Below are 20,776 nucleotides of genomic sequence, written 5' to 3'. Positions count from 1 at the left end.
CAGGGTGAGCGTGGGGTGAGCTGAGCAGGGCTTTCAGCCATGCAAACAATCAGGAAAGTGCTCAGAATCCAACTCGAGGTGCATTTCAGAGGTTTTTCTGTTGGGATCTTCACTAAAGGTCAGTTCCACTCAAGTAAAAATAGTATTGGTTGGTCCAAAACCAATAAAGAATAAATTGTAAATAATAAATGTATTGTTTGTAAATAAGAAAGCAGTTGGGACTTCTCTCCCAGCCTGCTGTCCTGCCCCACCTCACAAATATGGGATATAAATAAATCTTCACACATCCTTTTCCACAGACCAGTCAAGGGACTCCACTGATAATCCCCGTTCTAGTCAGCCCCCTGCTTGGACTGGTTTTTCTGCCTCCCTCTACACTCCCAAAAGGGCACATCTAAAACTTTGTGAGAACTTCATTTCCTGAAGCTCTTGGTTGTACCATACAGAGGAATGAAAATAGGAATGAAGTTGCCTCCAGCCCTGAGCTGAGCTCAGCACAAGAGGTTAACACCAGCCCTCCTGCCCGAGATCTTTCCTGTCAGAGAATTGCAGCCAGGGATCCAAAGAATCCTAAATTAATCTTAATATTTATAATGGGCTTCAAAGGAGGTGGAGCAGAGCAGCCCCATATCAAAGGTGGCTGCTTTAACAAGAAGGTTCCTTGCAGAAGATCCCAAAATTGAGCGCACAGCAATTGGAACAGAGAGATGGCTCCTGGGCAGGGACTGGGTGAGCAGTGTGGGGTTTTTGTTACTAATTAGGTGCTGGCTTATAGCAGTGATAGCTCAGGATTTAAAGCTCCCTCAGTTTCTTTCTGTGCTGCTCTGGCTGCTCTGTGCTCTGGTGGTGTCAAGGCAGAGGTGGGGTGGGGCAGAGGTGGGATTCTGGCATCCCTGAGTGGAGAGATTCTCTTCCAGATGTATCCCAAACTCCACTCAGTGATAGTTCTCAGCACCGATTCTGCATCAAACTGAAAAACTGGGAGCTGACGGGAGAAAAATAGGGCAGGGTTGGAAGATGACGCTGGGATTGCGCTTGAGGAGCGTTTATTGAAAAGAATTAAACTGATTTCAACGTAGCTCCAAAACATTTAGGGAATACCTGAATGGTGCAGCCCGAGGATCCATCCATGACTGCAGCTCACATTTGTTGTGGCCCCACCTCATTCACTGCACAACCGGACCTGCTCCGGGGCAGCCCTGGGCTGGCTGCTGAAGAGATCCTTCTGCCTGTAGAGCCCCACCCCGAATTCAGGAGCAGTTTTGGGCACGGAGAAGGGAAGAGCTGCTGGCTGATGTTGGATGGGGTCATGGTCAGGATGCTGCCTGGGAGCTCAGCTCTGTCTCCACGCACTCAGGGGATGTTCACACACTAAAGATGGTGTTGATTCAGCCCCATTCTCTGCTGAAGGTAATTCCCAGCAATGCTCCAGATTCAGAGCTGCAGCCGAGGCTTTTCCTGTAAGCCCAAAGGTGCTGTGCGATGGTCAATCTTCTCAAAATCTGTTCCTTTCATGAACCCAGCCCTCAAAAAGCACCAACACATTTGCTCTTGCCTTCCCAAGCCTCAGTTCTTTGTGCAATGAGGATAACACGAGCCCTTCATCTGGGTGTCTGGAGATAAACTCGGCTTTGCACAGCCTCGTCCCTGCCCGTGATGAATGGCACAGAAAAGGCCTCTGGAAGTGACTCATCCCTGAAATGTGGACAGCTGAAAAGGCAGCCTCCCTCGGGACCAGGGCTGGGAATTTGTCTCTCATCTGCTGTGAATGCCAGGCTGGTCATGGAGGAAGGACAACAATGGATGGGGTTTGCTCCCCCAGAGAGCCCCCAGTCCCTGACAGGCAGTGACAGACAGTGACAGACAGTGGCTCAGGACCTGGCCATGGAGCTGAGCTGGAGGGAGGGGGAACCAGGGTTCTTGTTCTTCCCAGGACTGCAGAGAAAATAAGCATTAGCCCAGGGACCTCGATCCAGAAGGCACAAGCCCCACCATTTGAGATAAAGGGGGTCCCCAGCAGCATTACTGGGTTCCAAAATGTGCCTCTGCCCCAATGGACACAGCAGGGCACTCAGAGGGGGGAGAGGAACAGCTCAGGCACCAGGGTCACAAGGGGTTGTGGCCAGTAGAGGTGCTGATGACAGAGGCTGGACAGGAGCCCAGGTGTGCCCAGGAGGGCAAGAGGCCAATGGCACCTGGGATGTGCCAGCCCTGGGTGGCAGCAGGGCCAGGGCAGTGCCCATCCCCTGTGCTGGGGCACCTCCAGTGCCGGGGACAGCTCTGGGACACTCAGGACAAGAAGGACATGGAGGGGCTGGAGCGTGTCCAGGGCAGGGAACGGAGCTGGGAAGGGGCTGGAGCCCCAGGAGTGGCTGAGGGAGCTGGGAAAGGGGCTGAGCCTGGAGCAAAGGAGGCTCAGGGGGGACCTTGTGGCTCTGCACAAGTCCCTGACAGGAGGGGGCAGCCGGGGGGGTCGGGCTCTGCTGGCAGGGACCAGGGACAGGAGGAGAGGGAACGGCCTCAGGCTGCATTAGGTTTAGATTGGCTCTTAGGAAGAAATTCTTCATGGAATGAGTGGTCAACTCCTGGTCTTTGTTTTGAGCACTACAGGCACTGCCACATAACCCTGCACAGTCCCCGAGCAGACCCAGCTCCTAAGGAGCTCTGAGGCAGCAGTGTGACACTAAATCATCTGAAGTCAGCCCTGGGTTGATTTCTGACCTGATGCAGTCTTGTGTCAAGCAAGGAGAGGCAGCAAGGTGAGCAGAGAAACCCTCCTGGCCGTGTTTGGGTGACAGGGACACGCACTGCAGGTCACCTGTGTGGTTTGTCCCCTGCCCCCCCCTCGGTCCCCTGTCCCACAGCAGCCCCGCGGTCACTGCGGAGCTGAAGTTTTTTTGGCAGCGCTGAAGTTCAAGTTAAAATAAATAAAAAAGTGCTTCCCAAAGCTGGAGGCAGAACAGAGGAGCTGCTACCTGGCATTCCGACAAGGAAACAGGATGGGGAACTGCATCGTATTCCCAGTGTGCTCCTGACTCACTCCGTGCCTGGGGTGAGTCACTTCCGAAGGTCTCTCCTTCCAATGTCCTCTCTGCTCTGCAGGGAATGGAAATGCTCCTGAAAGCTCTTCCAAGCCCCATTCATTATTAAATGCCTTTAAGTGTGTGACTGCTGGGGAAGAAACACCTTGTGGGCACAGAGCTCTGCTCCGTGGGCAGAAACACTAGTGGGTTTGAAGGGAGTTTCAAGTCTCACAGAGGGACTGCCTGAGCTGCAGGTTCTGACGGTGAAAGCAGCTGAGAGAAAGGTGGATTCCTGCTCAGAGAGCTCCTGTGTTGGCAGCCATGCAGCGTTTACTGCAGAGGGACACCTTCCCCATTCCGTGTCTCCCTGACCTGTTCCATGGCAGTGGGTCTGGCCCTTCTGAGCCTGGATTAAAGAGTCGTTTAACACCCTACGCTTTTCACCCCCTAAAAGTGCTTATACACACTGAGCCTGTCACCTCAGCCTCTCACGCTGAATTAAAACGCTGAGCTTTGTAAAAACCTCGCTGAAAAGCATTCCCCCAACTCAGTTTTGAGCTGGAATGCTTTTCCACTCGGGCATCCACGTCCACCCCAGCAGCCCTGCTCTGGTTCCTGCAGGTCTGAGAGAATTGGTGGCATTAGGACACCTCATCTTCAAGGGACCCAGCCCACCCCTGACTCAGAATTTCCCTCTTTTGTTGCTCTTTGCATCCCAAGCTCTTTGTGCCTCCTGAAACTTGCAGCAGTGGGAATTTCATCCTTATTTCTGGAGTGCTGAGCTCAGCGTTGTAAAGCGTGTGTGGCCTTGCCCTGAGTTCTGCCAAACACCACTTGAGGTGGCACTTCAGAGGGTGAAACCCCTCTCTAAGCTCCTCCAGTCCCTCTGTGCTGCAGCCCTTTGACACCAGCTCCCTCAAGGATGTGCGGTGATAAAATTCTCCCTCAGTTTATCCAGCAGCACAGGCTCCAGTGCTGTGGGAAAGGAGGAATCGTTGCACCTCCCCATCATCCTGCCAGCTCCAGCTGTAAGAACTTTATAGAGAACTGATTTTGAGTTTGTTTGACAAGATCTGCTTTTTTTAAACCCATGGCTGACAGGTGTTAATTATCCCATAGCCCTTAATTTCCTCATCATTTTCCAGCATCTTTCTGAGGCAACAGGGAGCAGTGCTAATCCTTCGGCTTGGGAAACATCCCCGTGTGTTTTGCTGAGGCCCAGGAAGAGTGGGAGCTGCTGGGAAGATGGGCTGGATGGAGCGGCCACTCTCACTTCAACAGCACCTTTGGGGCCTCCCAGCAGTTTTAGTGGATTCTGCCTTTCAAGGCTGGACACAACCCTCTCTTTTTTCATGCATGAGGATCCCAAGCCTTCCCACACGGAGGAATTGCTGCTTTGCCAATGGAATGGCTCTGTGCCAGCACTGATGTGACAAGGTGACACCAGGCCCCTGCTGTACGAGTGGCCTGTGGCCAAGGAAAATGGACAAAATCCCAGCTTTGTTGCTCCTCAGGGGACTCCACACCCATCCCATCACTCCCACTCTCCAGTCCTTCCAGATAAATGTCCATCAGCTGATTCTGTTCTCTGCTGCCTCCGGGCCCCCAGTGAGGTCCCCGCTGGGTCGCAGGGCCCTTCTCAGCCTGTCCCTCTGGTCAGGTCTGCCCTGTGCCCCATTCCCCAGCGAGGGGACGTGAGATCTCCCCCACACAGTGGGGATGAGCTGTGATCCCACTGCACCACCCAGGGTGGTGACAGAGTTGCCCTGGTGCTGGCCAGGGGCTCTTTCTGTCCTGGGACAGCCACCAAAGTGTCCCTCCAGTCACACTTGGGATGTCCTACCCTCATCAGGGGTGATGCCAGGCTGCCCAGGCCACCTGAGCCACTTCTGGCCACCACCAGGGCAGCTGAAGAGGTCACTCAGTGAGGCCAGTGAAGGTGGCTTGAGGGAAGGCTGCTCAACAAACAGTGAGCTCTGCACCTAAGTGCTGGCATCAATTAGCACAGGGACTGGGAACAGTGGGATTTGCTGTCTTTTGAGGTAGGAATTCGTCCCAGCTTCATCTCTGTCACCACTTGCTCTCAAGACCACAAATCCTGATGTTCTCCTCGATGCCTTTTATGGGAAGTGCAGAAATTAGCTAATTCCCCATTGCTCCATCCCCACTTATTAGTGCTACACGGAATTGGGTAATTATGAATAGAACTGCCAGGCAAAACGAAACTTCTCCTTTAAAAATGCATTTTAATTAACTCTGTTGGGTTCATGTGCTCCTTAGGAAGAGCTGACTGTGCCTTACTGACTGAGCTGTGCTCACACAGGAGACCACAAGCTTGGCCAAAGGGCTGCAAAAGGGCTTTGCCTTCCCTCTGGACCTACCCTGGAAGATGATTGTGGGGTGTTGCTCCTCAAAGCTTGTTTGATCTACTGAAGTTTGGTCTACTAAAGCTGAGCAGCAAAGAAACAGAAAGATACGGAATCACTGAATTACAGACTGGGGTGGGTTAGAAGGGACATGAAAGATCACCCAGCCCCAGCCCTGCCATGGGCAGGGACACCTCCCACTGTCCCAGGCTGCTCCCAGCCCCAATGTCCAGCCTGGCCTTGGGCACTGCCAGGGATCCAGGGGCAGCCCCAGCTGCTCTGGGCACCCTGTGCCAGGGCCTCCCCACCCTCCCAGGGAACAATTCCTTCCTAATATCCGATGTAAACCTACTGTCTCTGCATGAAGCCATTCTCCCTTGTCCTGTCACTCCATCCCTTGTAAATAGTCTCTCTTCATCTTTCTTGTTGGCTCCATTCAGACACTGAAAGTCAGGTCATCCTGAAACCTTCTTTTTTCCAGGCTGGGCAATCCCAATGTGCCAGATCAAAGACGGAAAACAGAGCTGGGGCTTGGTGAGTGAGTGGTAGAGAGGTGACAACCTCTGCCCCGCACAAGGCAGCGGTGGGAAGGATCCCTGGGATATCAGCAATGCGAAATATGGAATTTTACATTTCCTTCACAAAAGGCAAGGAAAGAACCCCTGCCACGTTTCCCAGCTGGACAGAGCGGTAAGGAAGCCCAGGCTCAGAGGTGGTAGAAATGAAAATGCAGTTTGCCCCTCCGGGGTGGCAGTGGGGGCCGCTCAGTCACACCCACCCTGAGCTCCCTGGCACTTCCACATCCTGGAAGGGTGATGGGGAAACTCCTGTGTGTGCTCCACTGCTGAGAGCAAAAGCAAAGCCCCTGTGGAAGCCTCACCGCTGTGGGACATTCCACAAGTTCCAGCTTTGCAATCCAAGGCTTTCTAGATGGAGACAATATCATGGATTATGGAGGCAAACTTAAAGAAGGGCAACTTTAAAATGAAATCCTCTAGGCTTGTGAGACTAAATTTTACAGCAAATGGCAATGTGTCTCTGATTCCCCTGATTGTTCCTGGCACGATGATGAAATGCAGTAAATAAATACATAAAAATAATGAGTCTTCCAGACCTTGCAGCATTCATTTTAATAGATGCTATTTAACTACACATAGAACCACAGATATCTACCTTTCAAACGCTGGTTACAAAGATTGGGAAGGCTGCCAAGAAAATGGCTTTTATTTGCCCCCAATAGATATCAAAAAGAAACAATTTATATGTTGAAATTGCCTTTATTTTTTAATCCATAAATAGTTGTTACTGACAAAAGTGGAAAAATCCTTAAGACTCTAAATTTTACTAAACTGATAATATTTTTGTTTACAGTACATACAGAATGTGCTTTTACAGGTAGGTATAACAACAAGAATAATACAGAGAAAAACAGTCAAATACTGCTCATCTTGAAGCTCGTTTAATGGTTAACCAAGAGTCTGTGCAAAGTTACAGATACAAATGTACTTCCTCTTCAGTACTACTGTATAATAAACATGGAATCCATAAACTGGGCTAAAGCACAAAAATATCCACTTAACCCCTCTTAGGAAATATTGTCCCCCAAACTAAAAATATTACAGTAAGAAGTGTCTTTCTCAGAGCCAAGAAATTCTTGCTACAAAAATGTCTCAGGGGTTTGCAGGCGGGCGGGGGCGGCAGCGGAGCAGAGGGGCAGGGGGAGCGGCTCCTCCTGGCAGCGGGGCGGGATGGAGACCTCCCGGGATGGAGAGAGACCTCCTGGGACAGAGAGAGACCTCCTGGCATGGAGAGAGACCTCCTGGGATTGAGAGAGACCTCCCGGGATGGAGAGAGACCTCCTGGGATTGAGAGAGACCTCCCGGGATGGAGAGAGACCTCCTGGCATGGAGAGAGACCTCCTGGCATGGAGAGAGACCTCCTGGCATGGAGACCTCTTGGAATGGAGACCTCCTGGGATGGAGAGAGACCTCCCAGGATGAGATCTCCCAGCATGGAGACCCCCTGGTATGGAAAGAGACCTCCTGGCATGGAGACCTCTTGGTATGGAGACCTCCTGGCATGGAGACCTCCCAGACATCGTGTGGCCACGGTGGAGACCCGAGGTGCTGGGAGCAGAGATCTCTTTCAGACTGACACCAACACACTCACATGGCCCCATCCAACTCTCCCCTCACCCTGGGCAAAGCACTGTTGGCTTTTCCCAGCCGGGATTTTGGCTCAGGGAGGGCACCTCTCACAACAGAGAGAGCTGGGAATGATCCCTTCTCCCACCTGCCTGTGGACACAGCACAGAAGTGGCTGTTCCCCAGGGAGCAGCCCCAACACGGGCTTATTGCTAACAGCACTCACTAGGAAAATATTTCAGCCCCTTTCTCACACATTTCCCTTCCTTCACTCAGCTGAAATACACCTGAACACAAAATCTGTTGGTGCTAAAGGTACTTCAGCAGAGCCCCTCCTTCCAGATTAAGCACTAAATCTGAAACCAAACTAAGACAAGCAGTTTCTCCATGAGCTGAGGATGTCAAATTGATCGCAAAGAGAACACGTATTTCAAACACAACTACAGTTCCCTGGTTCATGGCGATTTTGTTTGTGGTGGTGGAAGAAGATGAAGATGTCTTCCCAGCTACCAGGAACTAACCATCTCTTACAAAAACCTGATGCCAAGCTCCTGCAGATTCCTGGTGGGAATGCTTCTGATAGAACAGAAATGTGCATGCGGGAAGCTCAGGTTCCTGGGAGCAGCTTTGCAGCCAGTCAGGCTCAGCAGACAGAAATTAAATCCAGGCCAGGGAAGGAGGGCTTACTCCTGGACAGCTGTCTCTGTTTCTTCCCACCCACCCCCATCCCCAAGTAACAGCTCATCGTTTATAAAAGGAACATTAAAACATTGAAAAATATTTCTTTTTTTTTTCCTTAAAACACGGTTCACTGGCATTAGAAGGCTTTTTATGACAAAGTCTCTGTTGCGTGTGGTGCTGTGTGTGGTTCATTAAAAACAGTTTTCCACGTTTCAAAGAATGATTCAACACAGTTTGGAAGCTTCGATTGCGACAGGGTCAGTCAGAACGTGTTGATTGCGTTTTACAGTATGTATGTGTATATATATTTATATATATACACACACAGAGTTGTATAAAACCCAGTGCAGCCACCCGGGATGTGTCGCTGCTCAGGGAATGCAAATCATTATCAGCTTGTAGGAAATAATAGAAACTTTTCTACATCCCCCTGCCCCAGTCCCTGCACATGCGCTCTGGGAACTGGACACTGCCCAGGTGTGGGTTTGCACCTGTGGGTGGAGAAAAAGACAGATCAATTCTGCAGAGTATATGACATTAATCAAGGCAGGTTATATTTTACTGTACAGAGGAATGTGGCTGCTTCCCTCTTTTCTCCTGAGTGCAGGGTGTTGTGGTGGCTCAGACATGGGGAGAAGGAAGCAGGAAGGTCGCAGTGCAGGGGAACAGCATCCCTTAGAGCTGCTGCCTGCCAGGACCCTGGCCAGGAGGAGAGCAGTGGGAGACTCGGCAACCCCAGCCCGGCACTCTCGTTCTGGGCAGACAGTGGATTGTGACACACCACACACGATGTGTCAGGACAATGACAAACAAGATTCACAAAAACACTTTGCTGCTCTACAGTTTCTGTTGTGAGAGGGTCTCAAAGCACTTCACAGCTGTTATGGTCTGATCCCTCCACAGAACTGGAAATTCCCACTATCATCATGTGTGGGCCACGGGGAACTGAAGTGCTGGGGACCAGGCTGTGGGTCTCGACACTCGGTCCCAGGGCAAGTGTTCCTTCAGTGACAAACTCTCAGAAGGAGGAATAAGGAAAAAAAAACGACCTAAGGACAGCTGTGTGTGCTGAAATGCCACTGCCCCATCTACCAACCCATTCCAGCACACAGAGTGAGCTGTGGGACCACATGGTGCCCAGGTGGTATCCAGGGCACGGTTCCTTCCCAAGGAAATCTGCTGAAAATTTTCTGTGGTGGTGGCAGAGTCCCTGAAGAGATTTGGCCTAAAAAGGCTCCTTGTGGGACACATCTGCTTGAAACAGTTGAGTGGGTAGAAAAAAGACAAGGAAATGAGGCTAAGACTTCTCTGGAGGATTCTTGCCCAGGTAGGACACATCAGCAGAGGGCCTGTGATATTCATTAGCTAGAACAGGAGAAGACACAGAGGTCAAATGGCCCAGGCACAGCTCAGCACCTGCACGGGCTACTTGAACGCAAAGTTTCCAAATTTGCATCTGGTCCAGTAACTTCTTAGTTCACAAATGGAACATTTAGATGAGGACTAGAGCTTGAGACACACAGCTATGGACATGGAAAGAGGAGTGTTCACCTACCCACAGCCTCCCACCATCACCTCCTCTCCGGCTCTGCCACCACAGCTCCTGGAGGCTCTACAGTGAACTCTGCTCCCCCCCAGTGTTCAGATCTCCCTGGCTTTGCTTGGGCCAAGAGAGAGTGGAAGAGCCCCAGAACCTCAGCAGCGGCTACAGCCACAAGAGTTTCTCTTCTCTTCACTTCGGCCTGTGGGAAGGTCAGCAAGGGCCATGTTTTCACAGGGATTGTCTTCTGGGAGGAAATATCCAGGGCTGAGCTGAGGAGCTTGGAGGTAGTCAGGGGAGAGTAGTGTCCATCAAGGGAGGGGGGCAGGAGAGGAGGTGTGAGCCTGTTCTCTCTCATCCCTCGCATGCCATGAACTGCCACCCTGATCCACTGACAGTCCTGGTTGTTGCCCAGAGTGATTTTGCCCAAGGCTGCAGGATCTGACCCTGGAGACTATTATTAGATTATTCCTTCCCAGCTCAGTTTCCGTCAAACAAAGCCCCAGTAACCTCTCACTGATGGAGCCCTTCTCAACACAGTCTCCATCAGATGGGGCAGGATAAAGCTCTGGAAATAGGACCACCTCCAGGACAGTCTGGGAAGGAGAAAGGCCACCTGGACACCCCGCTGAGGCCCACCTCTAAGTCCCACTGGGGTAAGGACACATGCTCCTCCCACCTACCCTGCACCAGAAAAACCCAGTGCTGCACCAAAGCCTCCACAGGAGACTCACACTCAGGCCCCAGGATCATTGTTTGCTACAGGACTTGGCACGTTGGACTGGGAATGTCATTAAGGCCAGGAGGTGGGAGGTATTTGAGGGGAGGGAGAAGGGCAGAGCAAAGTTCAGTGAAGCCTAATGAAGAGCCATGTAGGAAAAGAGTCAGTGTGGGGAGGTGGGACAGGAAGAGAAATGCACAGGGATGTGCTCACAGCCTGAAGTCAGTCGTCATCTCACCCGGAGGAGGGAGCGTGCCTGGCCGGATCCACTGGGGGTGTGTGTGTGTGGTGGGGCCTCAAGGGCATGCCAGGGATGGTGTCCAGCACCCACAGCTCCAGCACCAGGTCTGGCTGGCCTTCAAACCCTCTGAGACCCTTTCCTGGCCGCAGAAGTGTGTTCCAGTGGGAGTCGGTTCTACAGAATTTGGTAGGAGCACAAATCAAAGGGAAAAAAGAAAGGAAAAACCAAACCCAAATCCAACAAAAAAAAAAAAAAAAACAACCCAAAGCAAAGCCCAATCTGCCTGGAAAGCCAAAGGTAAAACCCTCACAAATTCTGGACCCACGAGTCTATGTTTTAAAGATTTTACAAATATACAGTATCTAATTAGCATTATATCAGATATACAACATGCCCATTAATTATAATTATGCTTGATATATAATTTATATGCATGAAATGTAACTGTCTTCATGGTTAGGATTGGGACTCAGTGGAATTGGAATTTGGAAGGTTTTCTTGGGAAGCCATTGCAGGGAGAGAAAACCACGGAAAGTTACCGACCTGCTTTTCGGTAAACAGACGCCCTCAGCTCTGTGCCTCTGGTAAGGGCTGGAAAAAGATTTGCTACATATGGAGTTCTAGGCTGTAAATGGGAGGAGAAAACGTTCAGAAACAGGGGAACTGGGCCATGGAAAAGGCTATCAGGAAAAGAAACTTCTGGGGAGAAATCCTGGCTCGGTGACAGGCATGGCAGCCTTGGCTCGCGGGGGTCTCGGTGGGGTCAGGACCTCCCCCAGCACAGGTCAGCAGTGTGGAGCTGAACGGGTTCTGGTGCTTCAGGTTCAGCAGTGGCAAGAAGCTGGAGGAAGAGTAACCCTCTTCCTCCTTCCTATTTACATGTTGGAGACACCAAGATACTAGAATGAGTGGAGAAAAGGGTCTAACAAGCATTTCAGCATATTTGTGCTTATTGAACACATCAACCCCACTACTTCCTACACTGAGAGAGCAGGCGATTTGTAGGCACTAGTATGTTTTTTATCTTATGAGTATATTTAATATAAACTAAAACTTTATTTCTCAGCCAGGCTATTCTTGTCCCTAGATCTGCCAGTCCCGTAGGAAAGTCTGCCCTTGAACTTGCTCCAAGGGTGACAAAGAACAGATGTGTGGGTGCTGACGGGTGTCAAGCAGCCTGGGGGTGACCCCAGCAGCCAGAACTTCCCTGCTTGCTATAGAAAGGCCAAACATGAGGACCAAGAACGAGGCCCTTTCCTGTATTTCCTCCTCCCTATCTCAGGCTGCTTCTCCTTGGAGCAACTGAAAAGTCCTGAATTAATGGAAACTGTGGGATAATGCAGGTGAGCCCTTGGAAGGAGCCATCGATTACTATGGCTTTCTTTGACAGAAACTGATGCACATCAGGAAATTTCCTCTGTTATCCCTCACTAGTGTCTGACTGCTGCTTCAGCTCTTCCTGTGTCACTGATGAAGGGGTGGCTTTAAAAACAACGTGGATGGGACTGTCAGAGAAGTCTTTGCAGACACTGAGTTAGTAGAGGTTATCTTGGCCTATAAGGCCACTGCAGAACGGGGTGCTGTGGCCACCCCAGTCCTTAAGGAGTATCTACAATGCACTGGGTCATGTCAAACAGTCACCTCTGTTTTGCTGGCGGTGCGGTAGTGGTGGTGGTGGCCGGGGATGTAATGCAGCTGTTCCACCGTGTTGTGCCGGCGCGAGGCGAACGCTTGGCGCTTGGCCGAGGTCGGGTTCATACTCAAGGTATTGTACAAGTTATTTGAGGCACTGGGATGGGAGTGCATTTTTGACATCCTGTAGCGATCCAAGACTGGTGTTGACACAAAGACATCTGTGTGTGACAATGCCCTGGACATGGACTGCTCGGGGTACCCCGACCGCTCCGGCGACAGCAGCGGGTCCTGGGAGTGCAGGCGCTCTGCCGACAGGAGCTGCTCGTCTGAGAGGATCCGTTCATAGGACATGCTGAACTCCTCGGGCATGATCCTCTCAGGGGACAGCACTCTGTCCTGGGACATGGCGCGAATGGGACGGCGGGGCCTGTCCCGGTGGTTGCTCTGCTGAGACATTTTGATGACGTTGATGGGCAGCGTTCCCCGGGCTGCCAGGTCGGGCAGGTGTCTCCTCCTCATGTAGTACTCGTCAGCCTCTTTGTCAGCTGTGGGAAGGGAAAGGGAGAGGTTAGAAACATCAGAGTGCTGTCCCAGGGGTGAAAAAGGGCTGTGCACAGCACACAGCCCTGGAGCTGCCTCCTGGTGACACCCGAGAGACCATCTGCCACAGGCACGGACACCCTGCCAGAGAGACAGCCTGCTGTGGGTGGTGCCACCAAGGGCTTGTGGCAGACAGAGGAGTGTGCAATGCACGGGGACAGTGTAACCCCCTGGGCAATGCATCCCATCCTCCTGCACCGTGGGACAACAGACTCCATGTGCTGGGGAGGCCAGACGGCGGTGACTTACATGAAAGATGAGTTATGGAGAAATTCCCAAATGTCACCTTCACGGGAAAGAACAGGGCAGGTGACACGAGCAGACGAGGTCCCCGTTTGAGGACATGAACATATCACCTCTGCCCTCAGACATGGGTATTCCCTGGAGCCATGAGTGACCTCATCACATTTTAATTACCACATTTAAATATTCGGAAATGTGATCACAAAACAGGTTTCGTGGTCGTGGGATGGTCTCTGAGACACTGAATCACCTGCCCAAGGTTTCATTTCCCACTTTTTTAGTCAGCCTTGGTTGATATAATAGAATTTATCCCATGGAACATTTCTTGCTCAGTTTGCTGCTCCTGCATCTTAAACGACTCTCTGTTGCTCTGAAATGCAGCACACACCCCACACACACTCACCCTCCTTTTATTTTTTTCGCTTTGGGAGAAACGCTGCAGTCTCAGAGAGGATGTTGGCTACTGCAGCTGTATCGTGATAGATCGCTGGGATCCTGCAGCAGCTGCAATGACCTGATTCAACCAGCTTGTGACTTGAAGAAGCAACTCCACAATTGTTCCAGATTTTTTAAAAAAGCAACAACAGAAACACAAAACCTTTCTGGTTAACACATTGGATGTTCACATGCTGGGAACTGGGGTACTGGGATCACTTATCTGGAAGGAGGCTGCCCAGAACAGCCATCCTTCCCCAAAATTCCACTGTCACAGGTGGGAGAGCACAACTCTGGTCTCCATGGGTCAGGGGATGGAGTCACATTTAATGCTCCACACTGATCATCCTTGTGAGCCTTCTCCCTCATTGCTCTGTCTGAGGTGTTTTCCTGATGTCTCCAAAAGCATCCCCCTTCCTTTCTGGCTCATCTTAGAGCACCTCAGAGTGAGACCCACCCCAGACACCTGGCAGGAGCCCTCCTCTCCTTGGAGAAGACAGCACTGGTGTGCAGGAAGGGATTCCTCATGCAGAGGTAAAGGAAATTTCTCCACCTTACAGAAGAAGCGAGGCTTGTTGCAAAGTAACCTCGTAGGAAGAGCTTGGCACGGAGCCCCCAGAGCTGGGAACACACGCAGGACCCAGCAGGGACTTGTCCTACCAGGCTTGAGCCAAGTGCTGACGGGCAAAGACATCCTCTCCTACACATCCTTAGCCAGATCCTGGGACCTGACAGAAAATTCCTTGGGAAAGTCATTTGTTTATAGGACAAATATGATAAAGATACATGGTAATGATAATAAAGAGGAGCCTTGTTATTTTCTCAGCTCCAGTATTTCAGTTTGTGGCAGGAGAAGGAAGATGGGAAAGGATGAGATGACAGAAGACGAAAATTTCCCATGCATGGAGGTTCTGAGGAGGTTAGAGTGACAAAAAGAGCAAAGCTCTGCTGCAGGACAGAGGGGGATCATGAGGCAGGTGAAGTAGGTGCTGCCTCTTCCCGCAGGCCTTCAGCAGGCCTGGTAGTTAAATATGGGTGGAAATTCCCTCTTTCTTCTGACAGAGCCATCAACCTGTAGGTTTTATGTGCCACATTGGCTGAGAGTTGAAGACAACTGGCTGCTTGTCCCATGAGCCAGAGCTCGTGTGGTGGGTGCTGACAACATCCCAGAGCTTTGCTCACAAGACACCGGTTCAGCAAACCCTGCAGAGCCGTCACCACGCTGTGCTGGGCCATGTCCCTCACTTATCTCCTCGCCCCCTCTCCCACACCTTCCCTTCACTGCTCCGTGGCCCCTGTGCACACCCTGGAAGATCCATGAGGAGGTGGGGTTGGTTTCCTGTCTCACATCCAGAAGCAGGAGCTGAGAACATCTGTGCCGTGGCCTGTTGGCACCACTGCTGCTGCCAACCCCTTCCTCACAGCCCACACACCCCCAAGGTGTGAGGGCACCCACGGCTCCCCTGTGCTCGCTTCCTGCTCGTGGGATTTGCTCTCCAGAGCACACACTGCAGCAATGAGTCTTGATTTTTCGCAATCCAACGCTTCTTGGAAGGATGTCTCACTGCAAATGTCAGGCAGCAGCTCTCCTGGGCTCGAGCTCTTGTGTCTTTAAAATCACCTTCTAGGAAGCCTGAGGGCGGGGGAAATTCCATATGGCCCCAGGAAATGGAGGCATTTTCATTCTATATTGTGGCCGTAGATGGAAATGCCACACTGGGTGTGCACAGGCTCGGTAACCACGCTGGAGGCTGCCTGCAGAATGGGAATGAAGCAATTAGCACTCTGGCACTTGGCCTCTGCTCTGGATGAGAGGAGTTCCGCTGGATTTGCCCAAGTGACTCTAAATAGATGTAATTAAAGCACAGAACATCCCAAATGGAGATGTGCTTGGATGCCCACACCTGGCTCTGGTAATTGCCAGCAGGAGCTAAACCAGCTTATGTGAGGTTTACAGCTCTGAGGCTGCTAGAGAGGTGGCACAATCAGCTGAGTGAAAGTGGTTTAAAGTTGTTCCTTGCTAATTTCGAACAAACATGCAGCATGCTCTACGCTTTAAAACGTTTTGTCCATTAGGAGCATTAAAAATACCTTTTCCTTGCCTCTCCCACCCCGTGACCCTTGTACAGCCTCTTGCTGGACATGGCCAAACCTTTCAGGGAGCTGATTTAATTCCAGAGGTGCTTCTAAGCTCACTCAAGCCATGCCCCCCGTGATGCTGAGGAGGAGGAACGTTTCCAGGTGTGGAAAAACTTCTCATCTCTATCTCAGAGGAGCCAGAAGAGCCGGAACAGCCGTGTGTCACACCCAACAAGCTGCTTGAGGCAGCACCAGACAGACATTTCCCAGGCTGTTGGCGCTGAGGGGGTGTCAGCCGGAGCCAGGGATGGGGAATGAAGCCTGGCAGGAATATGCTGCATCACACACGTGCCTGGTGCTGCTCAGCACAGTGCTGGAACCACAGAATTCCTGCACCCAGGGGCAGCAGTGAACCAAATCCAGCTCCAGGCTGGGAAGAGTGGAGCTCCAGGAGCTTCGCCCACCGAGTGGGAAGTGTGGAGGTCTGGTTGCACAGTTGACCAAAATCAAAGTTTCTGCAGGAACTGAAACCTTGGAATCATAGAATGGTTTGGGTTGGAGGAGATCTCAAAGAGATCTTAAATTTCCAACCCCCTGCCATGGCCAGGGACACCTTCCAGGCTGATTCATGTCACCCTCATCACACCAGCACAGTCCCTGGGACAGTTGGGATCTGGTAACCCTGCCCCTTATCCTGTCATTGATGCTCACATGAGAGCAGACATTCACAATTTCAACCAAAATAAAACTCCAATCCAGTATGTTTCTCCATCAGGGTTGTGCTTAAAAATTCAAAAATGTGTCTTAAGAGGATTCCAAAAAAACAGAAATTGGGAGCAGACAAAAAGGGATCACTGGTGCAACTGCTTGGCAGGAATTTTTCTATTTTTAAATCAATCCCATATTTCTGGGTCTTTCCTTGTGTTTTTGAAACATTTGGAACTGGAATTACTGGAAATCATGCTTTCTGCACACTTTTTAGGCTTTTTTTCATTGGTTTTGTCTGGGATTTTTCTGCCCTTTCTTTGGCAGTTTCTAGAACATTGACCTGGGCTGGTCTCACCAAACCTCAGGGATGTCTGAGTGCTTCAGCTGCCTTGGCTTCAGACTCAGCTGATTTGCCCTTAGACAGCTCTTTTTTGTGGTTTTGGGGTTGGGTTTTTTTCCCATTTGGAGGGAGATCCCCAAATGAGTGCTCTTAATCACACATTCCACCTCAACCTAAGGTGCCACTGCAGAAAGGCAGAGCAGAGCTCCTCTGGTGCTGGAGGTACAGAAAGGAGGCACATCTGTGGTGCTCTGGGAGGAGAAGTTGGAAAAGCCACGGGTGCTTTTTGTTCCCGTTGTTTGTTAGCATGGTGAGGAGAGGTGCACGTGTGTGTGCACGTGAGGCCCTCGAAGTAATTCCTCTGCTTTTCCTAAAGGTGATTTTCCCGGCTTTCTTCCTCTGCAGCTCCAGCACGTTTCCTCTCTGGGCTTGTCTCTCCTTGTTTTAATTGGCTTTAACATTTCTGAGCTGCCCAGGCATTTGTGATGATTCTCCAGCCAGCACCAAGTGGTTTAATATGCCTGAAAACACGAGCTTCCTTCCTGGCTGACCTTTCTCACTTAGCTGGGAAGAGCAATTCCCTGGAGCACCATGCAGGACGGAATTAATGCGGCTGCTCTTGCTCAGCCACGCTCCCACGGCCTCCCATCACTGCTTTTCCCACCTGCCAGGGCTGCCAGGGGGTGCCCAGCCCCTCAGAGACCCTCCCATGAGACCCCAGGTGGGTTCCTGATGTCTGTGCCCTGAAGGAAAAGCCAGGGAGATAAAGAGCCCTGGTCTTTCACAGTCTGTCTCTGCTAACTGGAAGAAAGTAAGTAACTTTTCCCTGCCTGGCAAGCCCAAAGAATCCCAAACAAGCACCTGAAACATAGATTTTAAAAATATCTAATGTTTTTTATCTTACCTGAATAGAAATGTTTGTTAATGACCTCTTCATAATTTTTTATTTTATTTTTTTGTAACCATGACAGGGAGTCCATTGGAAAGGAGTAATTTTAAATAAGAAAAGTGAATGCACTATGAGTAATTTTCAAACTCCTGCATTTAGATATTGCACCTTTTTTGTGTTGCCTTCAGTTCCTTCATATGGAATAAGAAAATTATCCTGCTGGCATTTTGCAAAGGGAGGTTTGGGCACTGGGTGCCTCTTTTCCTTTGGCTCTGGAGTAGAGCAGCTGCAAGAAAGTGATTCAGTGATTCTGGAGGTGCTGAGTGTATTCAGTCCCAGCAGGAGCAGGGAGGGCTTGGCACTTTCAGAGCTGAGATTATTTGGCCACTCAAAAACACAGAGTCGAGCAGCTGGTTTGGCATTTGCCAGGTGCTGTGCAGGAGGCTGGGGTGGTGCCCTGCAGAGACCACTGAAGCCCTGGGTGGGTAAATAGGTGGGAGATGCCCTGCAGTGAGCAGGGATGCCCTGCTGGGGTTGGTGGGGTGGCTATTTAAGGGTTTGACTGAACCCCTCTCCAGCCAAGAGCCAAAAACAAGCTCAGTGTCCTTGGGTTCCTGGTGACTGCCAGGTGTCCACTGACTGGGACAAGGACTGCCCAGAGGGGCAGGGAGGCTCCAGGAGCACTGACTACACTCAGGACATTTAATCTTGGCACCTTAACACAAATCTGGTTTTGTCATTTTAGACAAATATCTAGGAAATCATAGGATCACACTGTAGAATCCCAGACTGGTTTGGGCTGGGAGCAACCTTAAAACTCATCCAATGCCACCCTGCCATGGGCAGGGACACCTCCCACTGTCCCAGGCTGCTCCAAGCCCCAATGTCCAGCCTGGCCTTGGGCACTGCCAGGGATCCAGGGGCAGCCCCAGCTGCTCTGGGCACCCTGTGCCAGGGCCTCCAGAAATTCTCATTTTGATCACCTCATACTGGGGACAATTCAAAGCAGAAATATTACAATGCTGTGGTTTCAAGAGGTTTCCAATCCCAGGCAGTATCATCCAAGCTACCCATGAACATGGACTGTTCATCACTGGGAGGCTGAGGGGGGAGAACTCTTTTGGTTGGGAATGTGAGATCCAAGTGTTTCCAGGGAACAAAGCTCACGGCAGAAGCAGAGCTGTGCACAGGGAACATGGAACAGGGAGGAAGGCAGGTTCCAATCCCCAAATACCTCAGCTCTGGGCTCCAACACAGCTCAGCAGATTCTTACTTTTAAGCACATCCGATGAATTTGCCTTAATATTAAACAGGTATGTAAGTCCCAAGTTGAGGTGCCGAGGAATGGACTAAGATATTTTTTTGTGCTACGTTTTCATTTCATCGTCTCTTCTGAAAAATCTTCCACAGATGGTTCTTATGGACAGTCCAAGGGCTTCCCTGCCACTTAATTTGGTGTCTCCCTTAGCTGGCTAAACTGGGAATGCAGATTTTGTACGGACTAAGTCAGATCTGCTTCTCATCCTCCCCTGCCCTCCCCTCAGTGACCCATTGGAACACCTAAGTTATTTCTCTAAGTTCAGCACTGTGACTCCATGGCTGCATCCAGAAACTGCTCATGGAAACCACAGAGCAAGGGTGAGTCTGCAGAGAGCATTTCCTGCACAAAAATCACTCATTTCAGAATCCCACCGAAGCTGAAGAGTTTGAAATCGGCAAAGGGGATGAACTGGAGCATTACAGAACCATTGGCAGAACAATGCAATCCATAAAACAGCAGGAAAGGAGAGATGCTAACGAGTGTGCATAGGGCAAAGCTGCTGGAATACCCAAAACACCCTGTGGATCTGAGCATGGAATGGGCCAGGAGGAGCTCTGGACACGCAGCATGGAACAGAGCATGGATCTGAGCATGGTGCAGGTCAGGAGCAGCTCTGGACACACAGCATGGAACAGAAAATGGATCTGAGCATGGCGCAGGTCCGGAGCAGCTCTGGACACACAGCATGGAACAGAAAATGGATCTGAACATGGTGCAGGCCAGGAGCAGCTCTGGACACACAGCATGGAACAGAAAATGGATCTGAGCATGGCGCAGGTCAGGAGCAGCTCTGGACACACAGCATGGAACAGAAAATGGATCTGAACATGGCGCAGGTCAGGAGCAGCTCTGGACACACAGCATGGAACAGAAAATGGATCTGAACATGGCGCAGGTCAGGAGCAGCTCTGGACACACAGCATGGAACATGCGGATTGCAGCACTGCCCAAGGCAGGCAGGGCTCCTCCTGGAAAGGATATTCCCAACCACCTTAGCAGCTTTCTGCTGTCATTTGGCTCCAGCTGCCCCTGTGGCTGGTGAGATCCCTGCCCCTGCTGTGCCAAGGGCAGCTCTGAGCACCCAGCGGGGCTCGGCTCAACTCCAGCAGAGCGGAGAAAAGGATTCTCAGATGACTCCCTCAGGAGCAGGTCCGAGTGGGGCAGTGGGAGGCAGCACAGCAAGGAGGGCAGCAAGAAAAGGACCACATGTGCTCTGCCAGTAATGAAATGACACTCTACACTCATCCCTGGTGGGAGGCAACAGCCAAAGGAGCCATTCCCGGGGATGCCAACCCGGGAGTGCCCCGGCAGAGGGAAGGGGGTTACTGCCTCAACGCCGTGCCCGAGGACACACGAGGTACAGAGGGAGGGAAACGAGCTGACACCTACTGAGTCTCTTCAGAGATGAATATTTACTCGGGTTCGTCTTGACAGCAGACTCGTAGGACGGCGGGAGGTGGGAGAGGTTCTGGAAGGAGCGGGAGAAGGACAGGTCGTAGGGCTCGGTGGCTGAAGTGAGGATGTTGTTCATTCGTGGCTTGTCTGCAAGAAAACAGAGAGAGGCAGGTGTGAGGTGTGCGCCGAGGCGATGGAGAGAGGCAGCCCTTTCCCAGGGGCTCCAGCAGGGAGCAAGGCTGGGTCCGAGCCAGCCTCGGGGGCAGGCTCTCGGACACGATTCCAGCTGGCACCAGCATATCAGCGAGAACCGGATCCCGTGGCGTTGTTCCCTTGTCCACAGTGGTGAGGGAGAGAAGCAAAGTGCTGCCTCACAGTCACCCGGAGCTGTCCCACTGCGATGGGGGCTGGGCTG

General features: G+C 51.3%; 1 protein-coding gene across 1 annotated transcript in view; it reads right to left on the bottom strand.

Annotated features, from left to right (window-relative positions):
• Window positions 1-6,500: 6,500 nt before the first annotated feature.
• Window positions 6,501-20,776, bottom strand: part of SHISA6 (shisa family member 6) — a 182,913-nt gene continuing 168,637 nt past the window's right edge. The window contains 2 exon segments of the mRNA XM_039562578.1: window positions 6,501-12,896; window positions 20,356-20,508. Coding sequence (XP_039418512.1) covers window positions 12,346-12,896; window positions 20,356-20,508 — 704 coding nt within the window. The 3' untranslated portion in view covers window positions 6,501-12,345.

The sequence above is a fragment of the Corvus cornix genome, chromosome 18, assembly GCF_000738735.6.
Source record: "Corvus cornix cornix isolate S_Up_H32 chromosome 18, ASM73873v5, whole genome shotgun sequence".
NCBI classification, from domain to species: Eukaryota; Metazoa; Chordata; class Aves; order Passeriformes; family Corvidae; genus Corvus; species Corvus cornix.
The sequence above is the reverse complement of the archived record's forward strand: the minus strand, read 5'-3'. Positions and strand labels throughout refer to the sequence as shown.